This window comes from Psammomys obesus, unplaced genomic scaffold (assembly GCF_907164565.1).
Source record: "Psammomys obesus unplaced genomic scaffold, mPsaObe1.curated_primary_1811, whole genome shotgun sequence".
Classification (NCBI taxonomy): Eukaryota; Metazoa; Chordata; class Mammalia; order Rodentia; family Muridae; genus Psammomys; species Psammomys obesus.
This window is the reverse complement of record NW_026591297.1, coordinates 10,706-36,276: the sequence shown is the minus strand read 5'-3', so window position 1 is coordinate 36,276 and position 25,571 is coordinate 10,706. Positions and strand designations below refer to the sequence as shown.

General features: G+C 42.1%; 2 protein-coding genes across 4 annotated transcripts in view; one reads left to right on the top strand and one right to left on the bottom strand.

The window, feature by feature from the left end:
• Positions 1–1,272: 1,272 nt before the first annotated feature.
• On the bottom strand, positions 1,273–4,927 carry Tex38 (testis expressed 38). Its single transcript, XM_055610052.1, has 2 exons — positions 4,463–4,927; positions 1,273–2,013 (listed from the first exon to the last, which is right to left on the bottom strand). The coding sequence occupies exons 1-2, from the start codon at positions 4,476–4,478 to the stop codon at positions 1,409–1,411; spliced, it is 621 nt and encodes a 206-aa protein (XP_055466027.1). The 5' UTR covers positions 4,479–4,927; the 3' UTR covers positions 1,273–1,408.
• A 1,334-nt stretch (positions 4,928–6,261) lies between these two features.
• Positions 6,262–25,571, top strand: part of Atpaf1 (ATP synthase mitochondrial F1 complex assembly factor 1) — a 29,988-nt gene continuing 10,678 nt past the window's right edge. The window contains exons 1-9 of one of the 3 annotated variants that reach the window (XM_055610050.1): positions 6,262–6,734; positions 9,428–9,536; positions 12,488–12,538; positions 13,091–13,153; positions 18,290–18,340; positions 19,506–19,553; positions 20,705–20,800; positions 23,002–23,109; positions 24,192–25,404. In XM_055610050.1, the coding sequence (XP_055466025.1) occupies positions 6,409–6,734; positions 9,428–9,536; positions 12,488–12,538; positions 13,091–13,153; positions 18,290–18,340; positions 19,506–19,553; positions 20,705–20,800; positions 23,002–23,109; positions 24,192–24,260 (921 nt within the window). In that variant the 5' untranslated portion in view covers positions 6,262–6,408 and the 3' untranslated portion in view covers positions 24,261–25,404. Of the gene's footprint in view, positions 6,735–9,427; positions 9,537–12,487; positions 12,539–13,090; positions 13,154–18,289; positions 18,341–19,505; positions 19,554–20,704; positions 20,801–23,001; positions 23,110–24,191; positions 25,405–25,571 lie in introns of those variants that run through there. The other 2 variants (XM_055610051.1, XM_055610049.1) reach the window with 2 other exon arrangements.

Sequence of the window (25,571 nt, the reverse complement as noted above, 5' to 3'; positions counted from 1 at the left end):
TTGTCACGCATGTACAAAGCACTGTGTTCAGTCCCAGCACTGGGGGAAGAAGGGATATGAAAAAGAAATTTCTGTTTTGTGGCTGAGCCAGTCCTTTTAAAACTGGGGCCAAATAGGTAGTGTTGGTCTTTGTGAGTACTTTAATGACAATTTTTCAGGAGATATTAACCTTCCCAAGTAATGGTTCTTAATCTTTGAGGAGCCATGTATATCTTTAGGCAAAATATAAACAATGCTGGAGAAATGACTCAATGATTAAGAGCACTATTGCTTTTCCAGAGGACCCAGACTCAGCTCCCAGCAACAACATAAAGGCTCAAAATTGTCTATAACTCCAGTTCCAGGGGATCTGATGCTGTCTTCTGGCTTCCACAAGCACAGATGTACATGAAGCCAAAACATCCATATACATAAAATTAAAAAAAAAGATATAAGCAATAAAGCCAAGTATAGGGACACAAACCTGTAATCAGAAGACTGAGAACAGGAGGATCGGGAATTAAAGAGCAACCTGACATACACAAGTTCCAAGCCAGCCTGGAATACCAGCCTCAAAGAAGATGGGAGAAAAGCAAGAAGGAAAGGACAAGATACAGACTATCTAGAGGTAAATTACTATCTAGTGTAATTCTAGAAGATGCTCTGGCCAGTCAAGTTAATGACGACCCTCACACATCAGTGCTTGTGGCCATTGTCTAGCAAGACAATGTTAAATAAAGACGCTATGGAGTATGATAGAAATATTAGAAGTTAGATGCCAGGAAAATGTGAACTGGAGAGCCAGCTGTATGAAGGCATATGCCCTGAAAACCCAAGTCTGCATCTTAACAGGAGGATCACAACTGCCATTTGCCATTGTTCTTGGGAATATTAGGAATAAAGGACAAAGAGAGCCAGCTAAGCATCAATACATGGCAAATAACAGTCCAGTCCACTGTAGTGGCATTTGTTAGGCAAATGACATAGCCAGTGTGGGCCACCATAGCCCTCAACAGCTATCCTCTTGTGGCAGCTGTCCTTCCCATCCTCCTGAACAACAGTGCCTGGAGACGTAGGTTGGAGCCTGGCACTCATTCAGGCTTAAATACTTCATGGAAGGATAGTAAGTCCAGTCACAAGTATTGGTTCAGTGTCTCCCAAATGATAACCTCCAGTTCCCATATGCAGTGGTGAAACTCAGGACTAGCTTGACTTACAAAGCGGCACAGTCAAATGCAAAAGACATTGCCTTCCTAGGAGCAAATGAGACGGACGAGAAACTTGAACTTTTTTTTTTTTTTAATCTTTCGTGATGCAGTGTCCAGATGGCTCTGACCTCCTTGTCAATACCAACTCCTTGAGATTATCTCTCGTTTTCTACCACAGGGAGCCTTTGGTACCTGCAGCTCCCAGCCTCAATGAGAGGAAACTACAGTTCTAAAGCAAAAGGCTTGGCATTGAAGCAGTTTGTTCCATGGGCCAGTGTTGGGAGGGAATAGAAATGAACATTCCTTTCAGGGCAGTTGGCCAGTGGATAGGAGACAGAGTGGTTCAGCATGGGAGGAAGGTGGCAGAGGGACAGGGCAAAGGGCACCTCCTGGAAGATGGGAAGTGGGAGTGGGGAGTCTGTCTGAGGCTGTGGCACTGTTGAAGAGAGGGGCTGTTTGGGGACCGCCAGAACATGCGGCAAAGGACCAGAGGTTTCACCCCCGGGGCTGCCGTCTTGTACAGCATAGTTCTTGCCTTCAGAGATATCCAACTCCCACAGAGTATCTGGATTCTGAACTTCCATCTCTGTCTTGGTGACAGCAGGGGGAGGGCCTGTGTTAATGGCTGTATTCATGCCTTGCTGCCGCTGCTTGTTTATCCAGTACAATAGGGGGCTGTAGGTGAACAAGGCAGCTCTCATCACCTCCACCCACTGCTGGGCACGTTCTTCTCTCTGCAAGTTCTTCTTCCAGTGCAGAAAGAGGATGCAGCTGCCTATGAGCGTGGAACACAGCCCCAGGAATCCAACACACAAGGAGATCCACACTAAGGCAGTGAGAAAGGAAGAGGCTAGCTGGCTTTTGCTCCTGAAGGCCTGAGCTGTTTCTCACTCCCCTCCTTGACCTCATCACCAGTCACTCTGCCTAGTCTCTCAGTTTCTCCCCTCCCTCCTCATTTTCTTGCTCAATACAAGACTTTCAGATTGCTTAAGGGATCATCTCAGCTGTTTACAGAAAAGAAACATTAGGTCTGCAAGTGGTGAGAACTCAAGTCAGCCTTCCAGGGCTCCTTACGTTTCTAAAAAGATTGTCACCTAATTCCTTAGCACTCCAAGAAACCACCACTCCTCCATCCATTCAAAAGAGTTCCCCTAACCATTTGTCCCCATGTCCAAGGGTACAAAGTGGGGGGCAGGGTCTAGAGGTGGTACACTTACTGCCAGAGAGGCTCAGGTCCTCCTTTTGGGACTCCATAAAAGGTCAGCCGTGGCACCCAGCCTATCGCTCTGGGGAGAGGAGCTTCTCATCTCTCCACCAATAAGAGTCCTCAGAAGGCTCAGGCCTCATTGTTCTCTAAAGGAAAGGTCACTAGGTTCTGTCCACCGGGCATTCCAGGGTCAGTGTTGGTGGTGTAGCCCTGTTGGTGGAAGAGAGGAACCCATCCCGTGGCATCTCATAAACAATGATTCCCTTCTGCTCTACCAAAGACTGAGCCACCAGGAGAGTTGTCTGCCCTCCTCCTCACGGTGAACCTGAAAGCAGCTACAGGAAAGGGCTCTGGCATCCTCAAGAGGACGATCATGTGGTTGGTGGTTAAGGAAGCACCACTGGGCACTTTCCCCTGTGTCGACGGTGACAGAGAGCACACAGAGCATTGGGCATGCCTGCCTCAAACAAATCTTGAACCAAGGTGTCAGAAGAAAACCAGCTCAAGGGAACCAAGTAGTCATTGCCGCCTCTGGCTCCTACAATCTCTTTTATTTCTGTTTCCTTTCTTCCCTTCAACAAGTGCTGGCAAGTGTTCTTGGGCCCTGTGGGAGTTCTTCTCTATCTAGTTCTGCATCCCTTTCTGGCCTAACCTTCCTCTTTATTCTGCACACTCCATTCCTTTCTGGCCAGGCATACATACATTCCCCTACATACACATACACATACACATACACATACACATACACATACACATACACATACACATACACACCAATCACCATGGGAATTTTGCTCTTGGGGCCTTCTCCTTTGGGAGTGCTTCTCTCATTTTACCACTGGGTACTGCTTATCCACAACTCCCCTTACCAGTATACACAGAGCTCAAACCTGCTGTGGAACAAACAGTCCTTTCAGTTCACTTCCTAGAAGAGACTTAAGAGTTGTCTAGTCTGAGCCCTATAGGGGGAGGTCTCACTGGCAACCAACCCCACCCCCCACCCCCAGCATTTACTGCAGCCAGGGCCTTGCTCATTACTTCTTAAGGAAGTTTGATCCATTTATGGGTAGCCCAGAAAACTCATTCCATGCTAAGCTTAAGCCAGTTTCCCAGGGTATATACCAACTAGTCCTGACTTGAAATCTTACCTTTTTTTTTTCTCCCTTTTATAGTCCCCCATTACGATCTAAGACACTCTTGGTTACCTTTGCATTTCTATGACCCAAATATCTGACAGAAGCAATGTAAAAAGAGGAAAGGTTTAATTTAGCTCTTGGTTCAAATCTGTAGTTGTTTGGTTCCAGGTGGGTGGGCAGAACATCATGGCTGCTGAGGAACATACGGTAGAAGACAGCCATTCACATCACAGCGAACAGGAGGCAGAGATCGGGGCCAGAGCAAAGGTCTGGGCTAAAATTCTCCAAGTTCTACCCCATGTGACCTTCTGCCCAACCTTTTCACCGTTTCCACAACCTCCCAAAGTAGTGTCACTAGCTGGGGATCAAGTGTTCAAAACACCAAATTGAGGACATTTCAGAAATGAGAGTACTATTTACAGAGTTCTTCCCAGAATGCCTTTCCCCCTTGGCTCTGCCTTACTTGCCCAATGCTCTTCCTCCTCCTCTGCTGGTTAGTCCCTCTTTCTCCTGGCCTCAAAGTGTTGGCATGCCCCAGGGCTCAGTCTATCTACATCTCCTTCCCAGTGAACTTATGCACATTTTTAACAGTAAAGAACACAGATACACTGATAATTCACAACTTTATACCTCCAGCCTGGAACATACATAGTTACATACCCAACAGTCTAGTTGACATGCCTCCTTGCCTGTCTATTAAATGATACTTAATCTTGGGATTTAAAGTAGGACAAAGTACCAGGGAGGCAGAGGCAGAGGCAGATGGATCTCTGTGAGTTTAGGGCCAGCCTGGTCTACAGATTGAGTCCATGACAGCCAAGGTTACGCAGAGAAACTTTGTCTTGAAATAAATAAATAAATAAATAAATAAATAAATAAATAAATAAATAAGTAAATAAGTAAATAAATAAAAAGTAGGACAAGTCACTCACCCTTGGAAGTTTCCATATTTGCTCCACATACTCCAAATTCCAGCAGTCAGAATGATTCTTTGAAGAGCAGACCATGTTATGCCTCTGCTCAAGTGAGATGGCAACTTCCCATCTCACTCAGATCAAAAGCCAGTTCTTAACCACAGCCTCCAAAGCCCCGAGCATTTTAACCACCCAACTCTGTGCCATCTCTACCTCTCTCTCCTCCCCCACGAGATAACCTTGCTATTTCACAACAGTACCATCATTTTGCCTTCGCTGTTCCCCTTAGCTAGTCCGTCCCTGCAAGTATCCATACAAATTATTCCCTCATTTCATTCAAATCTCTGCTTGGGCAACCCCCCTATTTGTGTGTGTCTATCTTGTTTTTCCACATACAAGCATTGCATTTATCTGGTCCCACTAAGATATAAACTCCATGTATTGATGTAAACATGGTGTTTGCATTAGTTACTTTTCTGTTGCTGTGATAAAAATACTATAACTGAGGCAAAGTATAGAATGAGGATTTTTTTTTTCCCTTGCTTATGGTTCCAGAAGGGGAGGTTCACGCCATGGCAGCAGGTGACTGGGCCAAGAAGCTGGCAGAACACATTCTTATCCATATGCAGGAAGTAGAAAGCAGTAAATGGAAGTAGGGCAAGCCTACAAACTCCCAAAGCCTACCCCTTGTGATACACTTCCTCCAATGAGGCTCCATCCCCTAAAGGTTCACAGCCTCCCCTAACAGGGAAAAAGGGTTCAAATACCTGCGTCTATGGGAGACATTTCTCCCTCAAACCACCACAGTTCTAAAATTTTAGATAGTGATAAGTGCTGCGAAAAGTAGAGTGAGATAACAGGATGAGGTAGAGTAAAAGTACACTATGCAGAGAAGTGGGGGTGAAATGGCTCAGCAGGCTCAAAGTATTTGCCATGTGAGCCTGGTGACCTGAGTTAGATGGCTCGAACCTGCAAAGGAAGGAGAAAACCTACTTCACAAAATTGTCTTCTGACTTCCACACATAATGTTTTTTGTTTTTTGTTTTTTAAATGATGGAGGATCAGCAAGAGAGGTCTCTGAGGTGCTGAGAGGTGAACTGAGGTCTAGATGAGGAAGAGGCAGTGGATGCCTGTTTGAGCAGAGGAAACAGCACATGGAAGAATTCTGAGCCAGGAATCCTGAGCCAGATACAGGCCAGCAGAGGCAGATTTCCATAATCTCCCACTGCATTGTCCCAGCATCCATAGTCCGGTGTCCGAGCGCAGTCTGTGTTGAAGAGTTTGAAGCCTCTGTTCCTTCCTCAGGAGGGGCTCCTACCTAAGGACCAGATAAGGACTTCAGTGCGACTGCCTTCACATAGGGTCCACTCCTGCTGGCAGCAGGTGAGACAGAAATGATGTCATTGTCCTTGTGTCTCTGAGGAGAGTAGTTCAGTTAAATGCCAGGAAGGAACGCAGACTTCAGAGGCACTGCGTTTTTAAAAAGCTAAGCAATTAGATGGAACTTGGTACCTTAGTGGCTCCCGGCTAGTTTAGCTTCCTCATCTTTTAAATGAAGGTAATATCTCCTTCATAGGGTATGAGGCCATGGAACCTTCTGCAAATAGAAACCGATAAAAAGAAGCTTCAGCTGTGATGTTCAAACATCTTTTTACTGCTATAGGAACTGTTACAGCTAGTGCCAAGTAAATTTAGAAGAGGGGCAAGCCCAGTGAGAACCCGAAGATCCAAGGCAGCTCTCCAGATTCTTCTGCTTGACGCGCAGAGGCTGCTGGTCCGAGAGGGGGGACGTGAATCCCGGCAGCCTCCCGGGAGGAGACGCACCACTCCACCCACAGAGCGGGTGGGCAGCGCCGAGACCTGCCAGCCCTAAGCGTCGCTGTCCCTTCTCCACACCGGCACCCGGAACCTTGAGCGCGCGGAACCTCGGTGTCGGAACGCGGGCGTCGCGGACCCTAAGGGCGATGGAGCAGGCGCGCGGGCCGGGGGCCGAGGCTGACGCGCCCGAGGAGGAGGAGGGGGAGGCGCGAGCGGCCATGGCGGCCGTGGTGTCGGCTGCGGGTGGTGCGTGTCCCGCGGTCCTGCAGGTGGCCGGCCTCTACCGGGGCCTGTGTGCAGTGCGCAGCCGCGCCCTAGGGCTGGGGTTCGTGTCACCAGCACAGTTGCGCGTGTTTCCCGTGCGCCGGGGCTCGGGGCTGCCCTCTGGGGGAGCAGACGGCAGCGGGGTCAGCGAGCTGGAAGCTAACCCCTTCTACGACCGCTACCGGGACAAGATCCAGCAGCTGCGCAGGTGCGGTCCCGGCCGGCTGTGGGTGGGGGCTGAGGACTGGCGGCACGCGGGCAGAACTTCCGGAATGTACGACTGTCGGATTTGGTGGGCCTGTTCTGTCCCCACTATTCCAGTAGTTTGTTTCCAAGTTCAGAGAGGCCGCCAGGTCACTTGCCTGAGGTCACATCGCTGCTCTCTGCAGAGCCTTTGGATCTTTCCACAGTTGTCTTTGTGCTTGGTTCTCAGAACGCTCAGGTAGACTCTCTTAAAAAGCCCTGTGAGGGAGACAGCTCAGAGAAAGTTGTCTCCTATGTAGAAATGTGAAAATGAAGCCTTCAAAGAAGGCCCTTGATTTGTTCAAGGTCGCATGTTGAATCGGCGGTTACCTGACCAAGAGATCCGGTTCCTAGGCTCCCAGCTTAGGGCCTTGACTGCATGGAAAGGAGACAGGGAGTGTGAAAAAAAGTGCTGCAAAGACTAATAGTGTTACATTCGGATCGATCATTGAACCCTTTCATTAAGGTAATGTAGGGGTCAAGAGAGAGTTAGACTCTTGCTAGAGGTCACACAGTTTGTTAGAGTTTATCTGACCCAAACCAGCGTTCCTAATGTTTCTGCTTCCAGATGGTAAAGCCTGGCGGTGGAAGGGCGTAGCTTAGTGGAAAAGCACCTGCTTAGTCTGCACAGGGCATTGAGTTCCATCCCAGCACTGAGGAGTATGTGGAGTGTTAAGGCTGTTAACGTGGGTGTAATAGGTGCTTAGTTCCAGGTGGAAGAGTTGAAGGTCAAATGGAAAGAAGGTTTGGGAGAGAGTTTGGTGGTATAGGAAGGCAGTTACGAAAGGGAGCCAGAACGTAAGGTCTGTAAAGTCTCTGCATTTTTGTCTCGTTTTAATTCCACTCCCTTGATTACTTCTTCATCTTCACACGGGCAGCATCAGTCTCCAACTAGTATTCCCCACTTCTAGTCTTAGACCCTTCTCCTGCCCACTTTACCATGAACACAGCGATCTTTCATGCTTTTTGAAGCAATGATGGTACAGATGAACAGGTACTTTGGCTCTCCTTCAAATACTGTCATTTTAAAATAGATTCTTGACCTACAGTCCTCTCCACCCATTTCTCTCTGATACCTTTTACATTCACGCATCCCCGAAGAGATGTCTAATCACACTCTGACCACTTAGAGGTTTCATTCATACTTACTCAAGAGCCAGTAATGGTTTCTTTCTTTCCTTACTGTTTATTCCCATCAACATTTATACATATTCATAGTGCAGAAAGTGAGCTTGCCAAGGTGCCTCCATTGAATTCCACAGTGTCTAAATTGCTTAGCGCTCCACATAAAACTGTCACATATTCGTCCCTGTCCGTCGCTCTAGCCTGATCTAGCACCAGAACTTCAAATAGTAGGTCCAGCTCTAAAATACTTGGAGGAAGGAAAAGGGTGGAATGTTTTCCAAATATGGGAAACAACAACACAGTTAAAAGTACACTATCTCAGTTCTTTAGCGAAGTTGGAGCAAATTTTTGTTACAGTTATAATTATCAGTAGTGCTTGTGTACATATTTAGGTGTCTGTTTCTTCAAGTACAGACAGTGTCTTAGTTATCTTCTATGTCCCTAGAGCTCAGCAAGAGTTTGGCTGCACAAGATGCCTCTGTGTTCTGTGTGCGCTCACCATGGCAAGCTCAGGTACATCTATGGCTGCTAGCCAGGCTGACCCAGTCCTTCCAGGTGGAAAGAAAAAAGATCAGCTCATCTCCATAGTAATGAAAAGAGTGACATTTGGTGTCACATCCAAATTGTTTTACGGAATAGGAAGTACCCTATAATGTCTTGACTATGAAAGTCTACCAAAGGGTTAAACAAGATCTCCTTGGCTCTTCACCCTTGACTCTTCACTCTAGCTCTTCACCAAGCTAGAATCATTGGGTGATGTTTTCACCAGAAAGCCAAACATCCCATGGTCAGCTACACAGTCTGAAGTACGAGTAACATCAGCAGCCCCAGCTGGCCATCAAGCCTAAAGAGCACCTCCATTTTAAAATAAACAATGAATTCTGATGTTCTGTCAGGGAGATACTCAGGTACCAATTCTTCTTCAAAAGCACCCACTTGGAACACAGGATCCAAGAATGGGATAGAGGGAGACCTCAAAAATTAGATATATTTAGCCAGGTGTGGTGGCACAGGCCTTTAATCCAGTGCTCAAGAGACAGAGGCAAGTGGATCTCTGTGATTTTGAAGCCAGCCTTGTCTACAAAGCCAGTTCCAGGATAGCCAGGGCTACACACACAGAAACTCTGTCTAGAAAAACCAAAAAAAAAAAAAAAAAAGAGTCAAGAAAAAGCTTAACACCTAGCAGGCATGCTATAGAATTCCTACCTGCAGAGGTAACCCAGCAATGTGACTTCAAAGTATTTCTTAAACCTATAATGTTTAATGAGAAACCAAGCCCTGCATCACCTGAGAAAATAGCCTGCAAGAGAAAAAAATGTTGCACTGCTGATCCCTCGAGGCTTACCAGTAGTTACATAACTGGCTTTGGTTTCCACTGTCTTAACTTTCAGGCTAATACCCAGTTCTTAACAACTGAAAGCAAACCCTTTACCCTCATGGTGCCCCTTCTCTGTGGAGATGGAATATGATGCTTTATTATTTCAAAATCCAGAAAGGCCTAGGTACTTTACCCTCTAACTTATCTTTTGTCAGGTCTGACCCAGCTGCCTTTGAGTCCCGCTTGGAGAAGCGCAGTGAGTTTCGGAAGCAACCAGTGGGTCACTCCAAGCAAAGTGATTTTATCAAATGTGTAGAACAGAAGGTAAGGCGTACCTGCTCCTTTTCTTTTGTATATTATAAGTTTACTAGCACTCCTACTGGCCTTACCCTTGAAGTGGTCTCACTGATGGAGCAACAGGTGACCTGAACAGCTCATCTGTACTCAGTGTCCATCAATAAATGTGTAGCCCGTACTTTGTGGGCAAGATTCTGTAATCATGATGTGATATAGAGGAATGAAAGGATAGCCCCTGCCCATAAGGAATGCACTCTAGTGATCAAATCAGGGTACACATGGCACTGAGCTAAAGGAAGCAGGGAAGTATTTTCAATGGAGAGCCAGGATTTGCTTTTGCTATTTATTTATTTTTAATTTTTTCTTTATACAATTGATTCACTTGTAGCCCTCTCCCTCATCTCCTCCCAATTCCACCCTCCCTTCCTCTTTTCCCCTCTATCTCCTTCTCCTAGTCCACCTATAGGGGAGGTCCACCTCCCATACTATCTGACCCTAGCTTATCAGGTTTCATCAGGACTGTCTGGATCCTCTTTCTCTGTAGCCTAATTAGGCCATCTCACCAGGGGAAGGTGATCAAAGAGCCAGCTGGCCACTGAGTCTATGTCAGAGACAGCCTTTGCTCCCCTTACTAGGGAACCCACATGGAGACCGAGCTGCCCATGGACGACATCTGAGCAGGGGGTCTAGGACCTCTCCATGCATGGTCTTTGGTTGACTCCTCAGTCTCTGCAGAACTCCCTGAGCCCAGATTTTTTTGGCTCTGTTGGTCTCCTTGTGGAGCTCCCGTCCCCTCCAGGTCTTTTTAATTTCCCCTGTCTTCCATAAGATTCCATACACTCTGCCCAAAGTTTGGCTATGAGTCTCAGCTTCTGCTTCGATACCCTGATGGGTAGAATCTTTCAGAGGCTCCCTGTGGAAGGCTCCTGTCCTGTTCCCTGTCTTTTACTTCCAGCGTCTATTGTATTTGCCTTTCTGAATGAAGATTAAGCAAGCCTTTTCCCTAGGGTCCCCCTTGCTGTTTAGCTTCTCCTACATTATATGGCTAATATCCACTTATAATGAGTACATACTATGTGTGTCTTTCTGCTTCTGGGTTACACAGTCTCACTGTCTATATTGTGCTGGCCTAGAACTTGCCATGTTGCTTTTGCTATCTATCTATCATCTATCTATCTATCTATCTATCTATTTATTTTTATTGGGCTGGCCTAGAACTTGTCATGTACACCAGGCTGACTTTGGATTCACATAGATTCTCTTGTCTCTGTGTCCTGAGAGCTGGGATTAAAGTTGTACACCAGCAAGATTTATTTTTTTATGATTTTTTTTGTTGTTGTATGTAGGTGTGTATGTGTGCATGTGAGTATGTACACATGGCTGCAGAGTTTAAGAGTTTAAAATATTTCTTAATTGAGTTTAAGAAATAAAGGTAGGGTAAGTTACCTGATAAGAGACAAGCTCTAGAGAACCACATGCCAGGGACTGAATCATAGCTTTCAGTTACCAGTAGGTAATTATGGGCAAATTATATAATTGTCTGTGCCTCATTTTGCCTATTTGTGAATTAGAAATAATAATACCTACCCCACAGATCATGCTAAAGTTTGTATGAACTAGCACCATGCACTCTTCAGCACAGTCCCTGGCATATAAAGAGAGCTTAATGTTTCATTAGGCATTGTGATCCTTGAGCATCAAAGCATGTAGAAAGCTATGTGTATGGTACTCTAGGACAGTGCTTTCCTTGCTACTTAGAATACATGTATATGTTATAACAAGCAAAATTTTTATGCAGCAGTGATCTTGTGACATGTACTACATTCTCTTTCTATGTTTAGGCTAGTTCTCACTTTGTAAACCAGTCCCATCTGGAACTCAGCAGGTAACCCTTTTGAGCTCTCAGTAAGCCTCCTGTCTCAGCCTCCCATGTGTTGAGATTGCAGGTGTGAGCTGACATGACTGAATAGTACATTCTTACTTTTCATCTTCTAAAAAATTCTGATGACGAATCCACTAAATTGATTTTATAAAATATAATTTGAAAACTTCTAATCTAGGAGGTGCATGGAACAAATTCCAGAGAGACTTGAGCCAGGCTGGAACACTTTCAATTGTTTCTGGCCCTTTTAGAGAGAGTGTATTAGTTGTTAGCATGTTTCTGTGATAGAAACAACCTTAATGAGGATTTTTGCCATGGTATCAGATGTGTCAAAGAGCATATGGGTTCAGGAAGCATAAACAGGGGATATAGGAAGAGACTAGAATAAGATTGAAGCACTAAGAACATGCCCTAATGATATACTTCCTCCAGATAGGCCCCATATCCTACCTTTCATCACTTCCCAGTGTCATACTATATGAAGCCAAAAAAGGATTAATTCATTCATTAGATCAGCGCCCTTATGACCTAGTCATCTCTAGAAGTGCCATCACAGACTTACCCAGAGGTATATTACAAATGCCCTAAGCACTCTCAGTCCAGTCAATGTAACAAGGAATATTAGCCATCACAAGAAGTCTAATTAATAGAGAAACTGAGAACTCAGCAGGACTCTAGTATGCTGAGGGCACCTATCACTAAAATCTTATCTGTAATAATCAGTTTTAGAAAATCTCTCCATTTCTTACCTAATCAGTGACTGGTGTGGAATAGGTCAGAGGGCCAAGCACAGAGCCCAAAAAGAACAAATTGGGAAGGAATCCTTCACGTTCTTTCACAGTCCTTCATAGTGGCACATAGAGAATTATTACTAACAACCTGGTTCTTATCTCTACATCTCAGAATCTTAGTGGAAGGAAAACTGTCCCATAAACAGTAGCAGAATAGAACATAACAGTGTTGTGAAGAGTGGATAGGAGTGAGTTCTCGGGTACAGAATTACTTAATGAGATTGGCTAACAGTAGCTTTGTTTTCTTTCTTTTTTTTTTAATAAGGGCAGTATAGTTTAATAGTCTGTCTAATCATGTATTTCAGACAGATGCCTTGGGGAAACAGCCTGTGAGCAAAGGATTCACTAAGGACAAGGTAGGTTTCTAATTAAATAAAGAAATCCAAGTCTGAAGTCATGGAACATCTCTAAGAGGCTGCAAATTTGAACAGATTTAACAGTAGATATGAGAAATATTTGTCTGGATTTTTGTGTCCTTGACATGATCGCTAGCTTAAGTGTGGGTTCAAAAATGGTACAAGAAATTGGAAGGAAATGGAGTACACTCTTTTCTATAGAAAGTAATTTTCTAAATCGAAACACCACATTAGCTTGTACTTTATTGTGCAAATAAGGAACCCTTGGTAGAAGAGCTGCCAGTGTTTCTCCAGCTGCAGAACTCACTGGTAGGACCGATACATTTGGGGAGTACTTGATACTCCTCAGGAATAGAACTGTGAATTTCTGTGTGGGAGCAGAGACTCACATTCTCTGAGCATGTGACTGTTTAATGCTTATTATGTGCCTACTTACTGAAGGTCTGCTTCACTGTGCTGACATTCTTTTTAACAAGGCTTTAGATAGAATTAAGCTGGGGATGTTGTTGTTGTTGTTAATTGTAGATATTAATTTTTACTTCTTCTCTTAAGACTCTCAGTTCAATCTTCAACATTGAGATGGTGAAAGACAAAACTGCGGAGGAAATAAGACAGGTAATGAATGAAAATGAGTAGGCACACTCAGAAAGTATTTGCTCTGTGAACCATTTCTGAGGACAGAAAAGGTCATACATTTTTCTTACACCATTTTTATCCCAAATAAAAAATAATCCTACGGTACAAAAGAGATGAGTCACATAAGTAACAGTGACATTAGAAACATGTCTTTTTTTTTTTTTTTCTTGCTTTTATATGTCTAATGAACTTGGGTTTGCCCTTTCTTTTTCATTCCTGTTGCCCATTTTATTTTCAATCGTCAAAACTCTGTGCCTGATGACTGTACTCCCTTTCCAAATAGGCTCCCCTGGTGTGGTGCTGGTGGCACAGTGGTGAGCTTAGCTGCCCTCAAAAGTGGACTTCCCTGATCTCACTTTACCCTTTCTTAGCTGAGTGTGCTTAAGGTTCTGTTTGCCTTGTAGAGGAGGTAGTGTTCTAGGTAAGGCAGAGACTTTAGAGCTGGGCAGTGGTGGCTCACGCCTGTAATCCCAGCACTCACGAGGCAAAGGCAGGTGGATCTCTGAGTTCAAGGCCAGCTGGGTCTACAGAGCAGGTTCCAGGAAAGCCAGTGCCACACACAGAGAAACCCTGTCTCAAAAAGGAAAGAAGGAGACAGAGACCTTAGAAACGCACTGCATTTTAAGTTCTAGCACTGCCACCTACTTGACTAGACAAGTTATTTCTCAGAATCCCAGTTTCCCCACTGTAAAGTGATAACAACTATACATGTACATCTCAAGCTATGAGTTAACGTTTGTGAAACACTTAGAACAAACCCTGGCACAAAGTGCTATATATATTTTAAAATAAATGAAAAAAAACATTAGATTGGGAACTTGTTTGCAAATATCCAGTGACAACCTCTCCCCCATATTCATTTCCTTGACATTTGTGACCTAAGAACCTTCCATAGGCACTTCCTGAACTTTTCTCTTGAAAGCACTCTTTTTTTTTTTTATTTTTATTTTTTATATTAATTACAGTTTATTTACCTTGTATCCCAGCTGTAGTCCCCTTCGTCATTCCCTCCCAGTCCCACACTCCCTCCCTCATCTCCTCCCTGCCCCTCTGTAAGTCCACTGATAGGGGCGGTCCTCCTACCCTTGAAAGTATCTTTATTTACTACAACATACTCATGATCTATCCTGCTTGTTTGGTCATTCTGTGTACTTTGATTTTCATTGTCCATTACATTTTGTGACTATAATTCTTTTCTTTCTAGCCCATATGAAACTATTTGGACATTCTTTATACTTCCATGAGTTATGTTTTAGGCATATGTGTTAATTAACACTGTAGTAATAAAAGAAATAATAAAAATAGGTAGGCATTATGCTTGTTGCTTCGTAGGTATTTCTTCCTTAGATTCTAATGTCCACCCTTGGAAATAGATGCTGTTATTTCCAATTTAAAGACATGGCTTAAAAAAATAAATATACAAAACAATGTTTCTAAACATTGGCAGTTATATAAAAATAATCACCTCTGAAAAATATTGAAGGTTATTTACATCATACAATATCAAATTTCAGCCAAGATTTACTTCTTTGTTTAAAAATAAGCACATCCATCTCAATAGTACACAAATTCACTTTTGTCTTTAATAACTGATAAAATTATATGTATGTGAAAGAATTATTTTGAAATGTTTCTTTATGATTTGCCATCAGTAAATGTTTAATTTGTATGACTACTTTATGTTGCATATACCCATAATCAAATTTCTTGGGCAAAAGGAAGTCACAAGTGGGAAAACTTTACAAAGCCCTCGTATAAACCAAATTCCCTCTGCTTGCTGCCCTTTTACCCCAGATGTACTGGGGATTGAACCAGAACCTCGTGCATGCTGAGCAAATGCTCTGCTGCTGGGCTGTATCCCCAGCATCACAGTCATCTGATACTGTTGGATTGCAGGGCATCAGTGACAGCACAGACAAATGTCCTGCCTATACAGGGCTTGCAAATTAGTGAAGGAAGTACATTCATATGCTAATAATCATTGTAAGTTAGCATATTTATCTTAATCAGTTTTCTGTTACTGCAGTAAGACACCATGACCAAAAGCAACTTGGGGAGGAAAGTATTTATTTCAGCTTATAGTTTATAGTCTGTCATTCATGGAGGTCAGGGAAGGAACTCAAAATGGCAGGAATATAGAGGCAGGAGCTGATGCATTGGAGAAGTGCTGCTTATGGGCTTATTCAGCTTTTTTATATGTCTCAGGGATCATCCACCATATGCTCAGCCTGTCCACATCAGTCACTTACTAAGAAAATGCTGGAGGATTGGCTCAGCGATTAAGAGCACTTATTGCTCTTACAGAGGACCCAGGTTTGGTTCCCAACATCCACAGGGTGGCTCACAACCATCTGTAATTCCAGTTCCAAGGGATCCAAAACCCTCTTCTGACCTCCTGGGAACTAGGCATAAATGTGGTATACATACATACATACATACATACATACATACATACATACATACATACACATAAAATAATAAAAAATTAAATGTGTCTTTAAGTAGAAAATGCACTGTATTTACAGACCCAAAGTAGATAAGTAACAAGGAGGACCCAAGAGAGGATGCTTAAATCTCACTCAGAAGGGGAAATAGAATAGAAAGCCGAAGTGGCTGAAGAGAGGGAACAAGGCAGGAGCCTAGCATTACTGTCTTCTGAGAGGCTCAACCTAGCAGTGGATCAAAACAGATGCTGAGACTCACAGCCAAATATTGGGTGAAGCATAGAGAGTCTTGTGGAAAAGTGAAAGGAAGGACAGAAGGACCTGGAGGTGCCAGGAGCTCCACAAAAAGACCAACAGCCAACTAACCAGGGTCCAGAGGACTTGTGGCAACTGAAACACCAACCAAGGACCATACATAGACAGCACCCTTATAGGCCCCCTATACATATGTAGCAGGTGGGAAGCTCAGACTTCATGTGGGTTTCCTAGTAAGGGGAGCAGGGGCTGTCTCTTACATGGACTCTGTTGCCTGCTTTCTGATCACTCCCCTGGGGTGGAGCTGACTCACCAGGCCACAGGGAAGGAGGAAACAATCAGTCCTGATCTAACTTAATGAGCTGGGGTGGGGTTTGGAGGCTTCCCTTGTCTGAGGAGTAGGGGAGGGAGGAAGAGGGAAAGAAGATAGGACTAGGAAGAAAGGAAGGAGGGGCCTATGAGTGGGATATAAAAGTGTTTGTTTGTTTGTTTGTTTGTTTGTTTGTTTGTTTGTTTGTAGAAAGAAAATGCACCATATTCTTGCCCACAGGCCAGTTCGGTGGGAGCAATTTCTCAACTGAGGCTCCCTCTTCCCAAAGGACTCTATCTTCTGTCAAGTTGGCATAAAACTAGCCAGCACAATCTTCAGAGAGATACAAAGTACAAAGACAATTCATAAGAAAACTCCTGACTGAAACTATGCAGGAGGAGAAAATATGTAAAATTAGCCTTAAATGTTAGGAAGAATGGACGGGGAAGGAGGTTAGAGTTGGGAAAAAGAAAACTCCAGTAAAAAACAGTAATGTGAAAAGCCACAGAGGTCAATAAAAATAATAGGAGTAAAAGGTATGAACATGGAACATACAGATGTGCTAAGAGATAATACTGCATATGTTCTCTATAGAACATACTATAAAAATATTTCCTAAGAAAGACACCAAAATAATTCACCGTGGGTAAAACTATAGATTTTTTTTTTCTCTTCCCAGTTTTCTAATTTTATACTACTTTTGGGTATTTACATCGTGAAAGTCAGCTATACCTCCTGTGTGTGATGCCAGGCAGAGAGATAAGACGTGTGACTGTTCTGTACCGTAGTCAGACAGCTTGGCTCTTTCGGAACTCTGTAGGACATTCTGGAAGCAGAATTTTTTTGCTTGTAATATAGCAATAAAAGCAAACGTCATTTTTAGTGCCTACTCTGCCAGTCTCAGTGTTGTATTAGTTCAGTTAGTCTTCATAATGACCCATGAGGTTAGTGTTACTGCTGTTTTATTGATGGTGTTTAAGAAGTTTCAGTGATTTGCCCAAAGAAAAATAGCCAGTAAATGATCAGGGCCAGGATTTGCATCCCAGGCCATTGACTCCAGACCCTAAACTCTGAATGGCTTGTTTTCTTGCTCTCGGAGAAGGCCCACAGTTGGCTGGGGAGGCATGGGGTTGGGGAAGGGATAAAGAACCTATGATAAGCCTATCACAACAAACAAAAATAATTGAGGACAATTACTTCAGAGGTCATAGAAGCAACTTCTTTGACAAAGCTTACGTTTTTAACGTTACTGTTTTTGTTTTATATGTTTGGGTAGTTTGCCTGCATATATGCCTGTGCACCGTCTGCATGCAGTGCCTGTGTAGGCCGAGAGACAATGTTAGATCCCCGGGAACTGAAGTTACAGGTGCTTGTGAGCTGCCATGTGGGCAGTAGGAATTGAACCCGGGTTCTCTGCAAGAGCAGCCAGTGCTCTTAACTGCTAAGCCATCTCTTCAGTCTCTTTTATTATTTTCAATTGTCCGTCTTATGGGGATATGGACACAGGAGTGCAGGAGCATGCAGAGGCCAAAGGTATCAGATCCCACTGGTCTCCTGGCACAGGAGTAACAGGCAGCCATAAGCCACCTGCCATGGCTGCTAAGAACCAAACTTGGGTCCTCTTCAAAAGCAGTAAATGCTGTTAATTGCTGAGCCATCTCTCCAGCCCCGGAGTTTATTATTAAGAAATAAACAGTTTGGGGCTTGGAGAGGTAACTCAGGCACAAAGAGTACTTTCTGCTCTTCTACGGGATCTATGTTGTTTCCAGCATTCACATCAAGTGGCTCTGACTTTCGGTGATCCAACACCCCTTCTGGCCTCTAAGGGCATCTACACAGGTGGTTTATACATACAGAGACATATACCAAAAAAAAAAAAAAAATGCATCTTAGAAAAATTTAAAGAGTTACAGTTTAGTCATTCAGAAGAACAGGCGTTATTAAATTTTTTAAATTACATACTAGTTGTAAAAACATTGCAATGAAGTTTTCCTCCCTGTTATCAAATAGAATAATACTCTGAGAATGAAAGCTATGAATATTTCTTGGTATACATTAAAAAGATTACCCACATTGTTTGTTTGTTTGTTTGTTTGTTTGTTGCAGATTTGGCAACAGTATTTTTCAGCAAAGGACACAGTCTACGCAGTTATTCCTGTAAGTAATGGAAGTGTTACAGCATGAAGGTCAGCTCCCTCTCAGGCAGTTGCCTTTACTTTTCCTGTGTTTATGACATCTTGAGAACTTATACTTTACAACTCTAGAGTTTTATTGTGCCCTAAGCACCAGAGATTGGAAGCTCCATATGGTATATTTATGACTTTTGCTTTCCCTCCTTCTGGTTTAGAAATGTTGCCAAGTCTCTAACCAGGGAGGCTAGTATAAGTTCATGTTTCTGAGTGATTTCCAGATGCATTTTATTTCCTTCTCATTTCCAACTGAACTGTTGGACTTCAAGCCGCTGCCCCAGCATAGCTTCCTTAGCTTCCTTCCCTTCATGTCTGTAGATGGCAGGTGCTTAAATTGACCTGGCTGGTGCTCCCTCCTGGCCTTTCTCCAGCTTTTCCCCCAGCAAGTGGCGTTTTTTGTTTTGTTTTTGTTTTGTCTTCTTGAAATTATTTCAGAGGTGGTTGCTTGGCCATTGCCTTGCCATTAAGCTCTATGACTAAGAACTGATAAAGCTATCTAATCTAATTAAGATTACATGTTACTCTAGACCAGGCATGGTGGTGCACACCTTTAATCCCAGTACTTAAGTACAAACAGAGGCAGGGAAATCTCTGTGAGTTATAGAAAGTTAAAAAGAAAGAAAAAGATATCTTACCTTAAAGTACACTGAAGTTATGTTCTTGGCTTACATAAGTATAACATTGAAGAGGAAAATGCATATAGAAAGAAAGCCAGGCTTTTTTGTTATAAACAAATTGCTATCCTGTTTTTTTTTTTTTTTTAACTTCTTATACGTATCTATTCTTACCTTTATCAAGTCCACAATCTTAGCACTCTGTTTTATGATCTTTTATACCAACTCATTGAACAGGCCTTCTCAAGTCCTCCTTGGATTCACCTGGTTCCTTGGAGACATTGAAGCATTGGAGTACTTAATCTTCACACATGATCTGCAGCAATAAGCAGCAAAGCATGCATCTGTTTTTTTTTTCTGTCTTTTTATCATAAAAATGATTTGTAAGTGATGGAACTTAAAAAGCCTGTGTTTCTGCCATAATATAGTTCTAGAATTCAGTCTTGGAAAATTCAGTTGTAATGGTGACTTTTTATGTTTTCCTATTTGTGAGGTAATCTTACTCTTTCTAATTTACAGAAAGAGAAGTTTGACTTGATCTGGAACCGGGCTCAGTCCTGCCCAACTGTAAGTCTGTGGTAACCATGTAGAATTGCTTATAAATGCTACCAAATAAGTGATTTCAAACCAGTCCTTCTCATGATATAATGCTCTATTAACAAAGGTGCTCACATGCTAATTGTTCTGATGAGTGATATTTTTATTCTTATAAACAGCATATATCTCTCTACTACATATTGGACCTTTCTGATATGGGTCTTATCTATCAGTGTATGTACATATGAAAAGGCACCTAAGAGCCCGGTGTAGTGATACATGCCTTTAATCCTGTTTAGCCTGCTCTATATAGCAAGTTCCAGCCAGGGCTATATAAACTCTGCTTCAATAAATGAATGAATAAAAGAATGAGTGAATGAATAAATGAATGATACTAGAAGGCACCTAAGACTTTATTCTTTGCAACTTCCTTCAGGTTCCTGTATTAGAGTTATTAGAGTTTTCTTTACAGTTTTGTTCATGATATTCTGATAATATGTGCCAGAAATAAGTTAATTTTGTTGCTGAAGTAGTGACTCACCAAAGGGCTCCAGGGAAAGGGAATGGATAGCTGATGTAACAGCCAGCTTGTCAGCAGTGGTTGCTAGGGTTTTTTTTTTTTTCTCAAACATTGCTTGCAGAAAATAAATACCTCAGCAAATAGGAGACATACATCATGTTTGTGGGTTGGATAGCAATATTGCTAAATGTCAGCAGTCCTCAAATTTCATCTCTGATGCTTTCTTTCTTAGATGGGTTGAGAAATATGCATGTGTTTGTTATGCTATCACATAATTAATTTCATAATTTAAAAAATGCTTTTAAAGCCAAGACTCATGTGATGGGGACATAACTCGGTTGGTAGGTTACGTTACCTATCATACACAAAACCCCAGGTGCAAGTCCCAGCACCCCATAGACTGGGTGTGGTGGCACATGCTTAGTCCAGGTACTTGAGAGGTAGAGGCAGGAGGATCAGGGGTCAGGTCATGCTTGGTTATATGTAAGTTTGAGGCCAGCCTGGGGTATATTGTCTTAAATTAAAAAAAAAAAAAGGGAGAAGGAAAAAGAAGAAAAAATTAAATATCCACACAATGAAGAAATAGAGTAGTACAAGTGATTAGATTTTGAAAAATGACTTCATTTATTCACCTGTTTACTTGTTTTTCTGTTCCCCACAGTTTCTTTGTGCACTACCAAGAAGGGATGGTTATGAGTTCTTTGTTGGACAATGGACAGGTACAGAGCTCCACTTCACTGCACTTATAAATATTCAGGTAGGTGACTCATGTGCTACAAAACACAAGGTAGAAAAAGAAGTCTATCCTTTGGTGAGACTAGAAGCCTTTCTGGGGCTTAGGTACAGAATATCTGCTGTCTCCAGCATTACTTGCTGTGGTGCTGGTGAACTGTCATACGTTGAATATTAGGTTAGTTTTCTAGGCCTCAATATCCTTTCTCTAGAATCACTGTCCTTTGTCTCCTTCCTGAACCTCTGTGGCATCTATTGCATCTGCCTCTTTAACACAAATGGATAATCAAGATGTCATCTTCTTAACCCGAGGTATAAACCCATTGACGAGGGCTCCATCTCTTATCTGTGTTTTTTTGTGCTTTCATTTTTTCTGTTTTACTCCCAAATATTAGAGTTAAAAATATAGCTCAAAATATACTTGAAGCTCTTAAGAAGTCAGTATTTCAATTCATAATGACTAGGATTAGTGTTCTATATTTGGAGCTCAGATCTGGTTTTTAAAAAAACATGTTTTGGCTTTAAAGTTGAGGCAGGTGACACAAAATAAAATGAAGGAGAAAGTTTTTACATTGTTGTTTTATAATTTGTTGAGTATGTGCTGTCTTAACATTTGATAGATGTCATGCAATGGCTGTTTTATACTTGTCATTTAATTTTCACAAATATACCATGAAGTCGTTACTGTTATTATTCTACTTATAGAGAAGAAAGTGAGCTTAGAGGAGTTGGTTTTTATTACTAAGTAATAAACTATTTTGAATCCAGATTATCTGACTCCAAAGTATATAAACTTAAACATTATATCATTGTGTTGAAGACTCTGCTAGCTCCTATAAGTCTGTGAGAAAAGGACTACCCTGATGGGGTTCATAGCTAAGTATAAGAGAAGAGTAAAAATATGAAAGTATAGAAGGAAGTGACAGACACCAAGTTCAGAGTAGATAATAACTCTAGGCTAGGATTGGAAAGAGGTGCAAAGGAATCCTCAAATTGTATCTCTGTCCTTGTTTGCTTCTGTTACTATGATAAAACTCCATTCCAGAAGCAACTTATAGAAGAAAGAGTTTATTTGGGCTTATAGTTCCAGAGAGGGCTCCCTAATGGCATCAAGCAAATGGCCAGAGCAGGAGTTGAGAGCTCATTCTTCAACTGCAAGCATGAAGCAGAAAACAGACTGGAAGTGGGTGAAACTATGAACTCTTACGGCTTCCCTTTGCCCCCAAGACATGCGTCCTCCAAAAAAGCTCCACCTCCTAAAGGTTCCAGAACTTTCCCCAAATAACACCACCAATTGCAGAGCAAATGTTCAAATATGTGAGCTTTGGGGACAATTTTCTTTCAAACCACCACAGTCTAATGCTTGCTTTCATACATGGGTTGAGAAGTGTATGCCTTTTGTAATATTTTCATGCATGAATTTCATAAAAAACCCTCAGAAAGTCCTTTGGAAACATAATGATCAAAATATTTAGTATATACTAGGATTGTGGCCAGAATGATCAGTATGTTATAACTGTGATGAGGGAACTAAGGATGAACTGTTCAGAGTACCTTGGCAATTGTTAGGTACAATACTTAAAGGATGCCTGCTGAAGCTGTAGAGATGAAGCCCAAGGATCTGTTTTTTTAAATGTCATTGTTTTCTTCCATTCTGTGTAAAGGCATTGGCTTTAAATTCAGCTTCCGTTCTTAGTGTAGACTTGAGGTCTGATGACCTTACTGATTGCTCTTTGTTCCTGACCCAACCACATAATATTTTAAAGCCATACAGTAGAAATCTGGCTTATACACCAATTCTCCAGTGCTTGCTATAGCTTAAAAGAGCTCAATCTTCAGAGCTGCCATAGGGGGTTGATGAAATGCACGAGTTCATAGAAGTGGCAATTATACTGGCATATCACTCTTTTTAGAACTTGGCTTGGTAGCTGCCTATACCATTTTGTTTTTAAATGTATGACCACAATGAAGGATTCACTGTCTTCGTAAACATTCTCTGGGAAAAAAGCCAAATCTTTTCCAATTGAAGACACAAATAACACCATGAAAATTGTCAGTTCACCGGGCCTTTGCAGGCCTGACTTTGCCCCTACATATCAGTCCTCTAACTCACAGCCACCCAAGGGGCTGTTAAGAGCTAGAATTTCCTCCAGACTCTGTAGCTTTGAAATTGCAGTTTGTTGGGGTGGCACCTTATTGAGCTTTGATAAGTGTTCCTCCGTGCAGACCCGAGGGGATGCGGCAACGAGCCAGCTGGTTTTATATCACTATTCTGAACTGAAGGAAGAAAAGGGCATAGTGCTGATGACAGCAGAAATGGATTCCACATTCCTGGTAAGAATATACATTTGTCTCTCTGGGTTTACCTTGTAGACGTGCAGGTTTTACTCTTGTCAATGCCTCAGGTCTAGATTAGGGAAAGATATCTGTATTTATTTTGTTTCTCATGGTTGAAAATTATTTTGTCTTGCTCACATGTATTCAAGTTGAATTATAGTTATCCACAGGTAAACAGATGATTTTGTTGTCAGTGATGGTTTGTTTCATTTTACTTTTTAATAGTGGGGGGAGGGGTGCCAGATTGCATGTGTATAAGTCAGAGGACAACTTCTAGACGTCCATTCTCTCCTTCCACCATCTAGCTTCCAGGGGTCAAACTCAGATCATGAGACTTGGATCAAGCACCTTAACCCAACATCTTACTGGCCCTGAAAATAGGTTATTTTATTCTATTTGAGACAGGGACTCACTGTGTAGTCCTATGTACCCTGGAATTCACTAAGTAGACAAGGCTGGCCTCAAACCCACAGAGATCCACCTGCCTGTTCCCACCAAGTGCTGGGATTAAAGGTGTGCACCACCTTGCCTAAAGCTGAAAATAGTTTCATTCTCATTTGATAACAAAATTTTACCTTTCTTAAACTTTTTTTGGAGTTCAATTTTTATTTAAACTGATATGAGGTCATTTATAGTCATAATTCTCATTTGATAAAGAATATAACGCATTTCATTAAGGAAGTATTTATATGTTCCATTATGGGATGTAACATATAGTTACATATTATCTTCACCTATACCTTTTTAAAATCCAGTAATACTAAAACCAAGAAACATCTGGCCCTGGAGATTTCAAGTAAAATTATGGACACATAGGCCACCTATAAAGTGTGGGATAAGCTCCAAGTCTAGAGTAATAGTTGTGTCTTTATCTTCCTCTATACTATTCATAGATGTATAACATCCACCATGGATTGATTTCCTTTCCTCCTTTTTCCTTCCCAGTTGAATCACTAGAATAAAACATCAACCATATGTCCATAACTGATGATGCCCATTGTTTTCCTGTGTGTCCTGGTACCAGAAACAGCTTTATGTCTGTCTAATGCTTGCTTATTTCAATTTCATTTGTCTGACAGAGATTGTTTAGGATGCCCTCAAAGACTGGTCACTTTAAAGCCGCTTCCTCCATTACAACACCCACTTAGGTTTTCTCTTTGTCTTTTACCAGCTGCATAGACAGAAAGAAGTGATTTCACCAAGTTACTGTTTCACATAACTACTCCAGACCTGGAACACAGTGGGGACTCTGCTTCCCTACTGTTATTTCTAAACTGCCCAGTCTTATTTCTCCTGTTTTTTTTTTTTTTTTTACTTCCTCCTAAACTGTTTCTGTATGACACTCAGTGATCCAGAATCCTAGAAATATGTACTTGCCATTAATTGAGATAAAGGCTGCAGAAAGAATAGTTTTGAGAGGAAAATCAAGACTTCACTTTTGGACTGTTAAATAGCTATCTGTGTAATGTAGTTAGTTAAATACATGAGCCTGCTGTTCGGATAAGTGGCCCAGCTGTAGTATGTGGATTGTATTTAAAGCCATGTGTTAAATGAAATACCAAGAAAATAATTGAGGATGCAGAAGAAAAAAGATGTAAGAACTAAGTCCTAGAGAGAAGAAACATCAGCAAAGAAAATTAGGAAAAATAGTTGTGATATTGAGGGGTTGGGGTGGATTAAGATGGTAGAATGCCTGGAAATGAAAATAAAATGTTCTAAGCAACCAGGAGTGTTTATTTGGCCAACTCTAACGTGCTTATAGAGCAAATGAAATAAAGATTGAAAATGTACTAGATTTTACAGACATGAAAGTATTTGGGGACTTTTATAAGAACAGTTTTGGAGGAATAGTGTGATTATAACAGTTGAGTAGTTTGAGCCTAAAATGTTTACTGTTTATAGAAAGTGTTTGCAAACCCCACTGTAGGAAATGGAAAAGAGAATTTTGTGTGGGCACAGGCACGTAGAGGGTGTCAGATTTAACTATGGGTCAGCAGTGTGGAATATTGATGTAACTGAGGGGCCAAGAAGCTCAAATGCAAAGGGACGCTTACACTTAACTTTATTCACAGAATAAAGCTGGGTAAAGAGGGAAGTGAAAAGAGACTTCAGTCACAGATTGTTAGAGTTGGAGTGAGCCAGGAGGTAAAGTAATGGGCACAGTGCAGATATCTCAGAGGAGATCATTATTGATGGCAAAAGTCTCATCTCTGTGTCACCGTGGAAATGTGACATAGAGACTGTACTGCGGTTTTTGGTCTTTAACAAAACACAGCATCTTGCTATGCTTAAATGAGTCCTAGAGATCAGAGGAAAGTTTTTCTTAGTTTGTTCTATTTTACAAACCCTCTCATACCGTAATGTTGCTAAAACTCATACTGATGCAGTTTTAGCAACATTAAGGTATGAGAGGGTTGGTTGGTTGGTTGGTTGGTTGGTTGGTTGGTTGGTTGGTTGGT